This window comes from Anolis carolinensis, chromosome 4, assembly GCF_035594765.1.
Source record: "Anolis carolinensis isolate JA03-04 chromosome 4, rAnoCar3.1.pri, whole genome shotgun sequence".
In the NCBI taxonomy this organism is placed as follows: Eukaryota; Metazoa; Chordata; class Lepidosauria; order Squamata; family Dactyloidae; genus Anolis; species Anolis carolinensis.
The window spans coordinates 251,744,916-251,746,417 of record NC_085844.1 but is presented as its reverse complement, the minus strand read 5'-3'; the positions used below and the strand labels follow the sequence as shown (position 1 = coordinate 251,746,417).

Here is a 1,502-nt window from a genome sequence, read left to right as displayed (position 1 = left end):
GAAAGTATTTACAGTGAATTACAGTCAAAATATGTTACAATGTAGAGTAGGAATAAATTACACTATGTAACATGATTTTGATTCCTGTGTTATAAAATGTCATTTTGTAATTGGTTTTATCATAAAAACATGGAAAAAGTTTATCAAACTGCCAAAACTTTGTTTTTGCAGAATGGACATCCTGCAGCACATTTTGCTATAGTTTTTCAATGAATATCTCAAAAAGTCCCAACCAATTCAACTTAGCTTGTAGCAGCCACAAAAAACAAAGTTTTTGGAGTATAACAACTACTTTCAAAGCAAGGACTGCACAAATAAACAGGAAATAACACTTCCAACCCAGGAACATAATTCTTTTTTCAAGCAGGACTTTTCCAACCTCTGCATCCTCTGAATTCATTCATTTAATAACATTATTTGCTTCCATCAGAGGACCCAAGGGCTATCTTCCACCCTTTAAAATTATTTTTCCAGCCTCTTTAATGTGTTTAATTAGACCGACAGTTCTAATCTGCTTTAATTGTTCTTAATTTTTTATTCTGTGGACGCCATCCTACAATTTCTGATTATCCTTTGTGTTTGTGTGTGTATATACTCACAACTTTTCTCCTTCCAGATCTCCTCCGCCAACTCTCAGACGCTGAAAGGCATCCCAATGCGACGAACTACGCTCAGAGAATCTACGGCATTTTGCTGACGACATCCTTGGAGCAGCAAGACCCGATGGCCAGGTTGCTTTTCCCCATTTCCAAGGAGGAGCACAAAGGACTCTTGGTAATAAATACACTTGGATTTTGCTGGGTCCCTGAACCAGAATCTGGTCCAGCCCCGAATATTTGAGCTAAATGAAGACTGATTGCTTTCTTCCTTGTAATATTTAATATGAATAAATCAGTGTTTATTGCACACAATGAGCATGGGGTTCGGTGTTTGGGTGTTCAGTTGTGAGACTAGAGTTCAAATCCTTATTTGACTATATAAATCCACTGAGTCCTATTATATAAGATGGGTGGACATCTGATTAGAAAAAGTCCTAGTGAAAAAAGATCTAGGAGTCTTATGTGACCACAAACTGAACATGAGTCAACTATGTGATGTGATAGCAAAAAAGGCCAATACAATAGTGCTGAGATGGAGGGAAATCCTAGTCCCGCTCTCTTCTGCTTTAGTCAAAACCTCACCTGAAATAATAACCCTATGTCTGGTTCTGAGTGAAACAATTCAAGACGGAGATGGACAAGATGGAAGGTCTCCCGAGAAATGGCCTAAGGTCTGGAAACCGAGGCAGGGAAGGGACAAGGTAGCCATTTTTAATATTTGAACAATATTAATCAATGAGGGTTGAATGAAAAGTAATGCCTCCACCTTCGTAACTCCTCAACAGATGGCAGTTCTGGTATGAGGCAGGTAGTAGGACTTTCGAATCCAGACTGACAAAGCTTTGGAACACAACACACCAGACATCATGATTGTGGAAAAGAAAAAAGTTTGGATTATTGATG

The 1,502-nt window shown here is 38.4% G+C and overlaps 1 protein-coding gene across 1 annotated transcript in view; it reads left to right on the top strand.

Moving 5' to 3' along the window:
- The window catches only part of cdk5rap1 (CDK5 regulatory subunit associated protein 1), a 25,022-nt gene extending 24,111 nt beyond the window's left edge, over positions 1–911 (top strand). The window contains exon 14 of the mRNA XM_003229347.3: positions 617–911. Coding sequence (XP_003229395.1) covers positions 617–697 — 81 coding nt within the window. The 3' untranslated portion in view covers positions 698–911. The remainder of the gene's footprint in view (positions 1–616) is intronic.
- Positions 912–1,502: the final 591 nt, after the last annotated feature.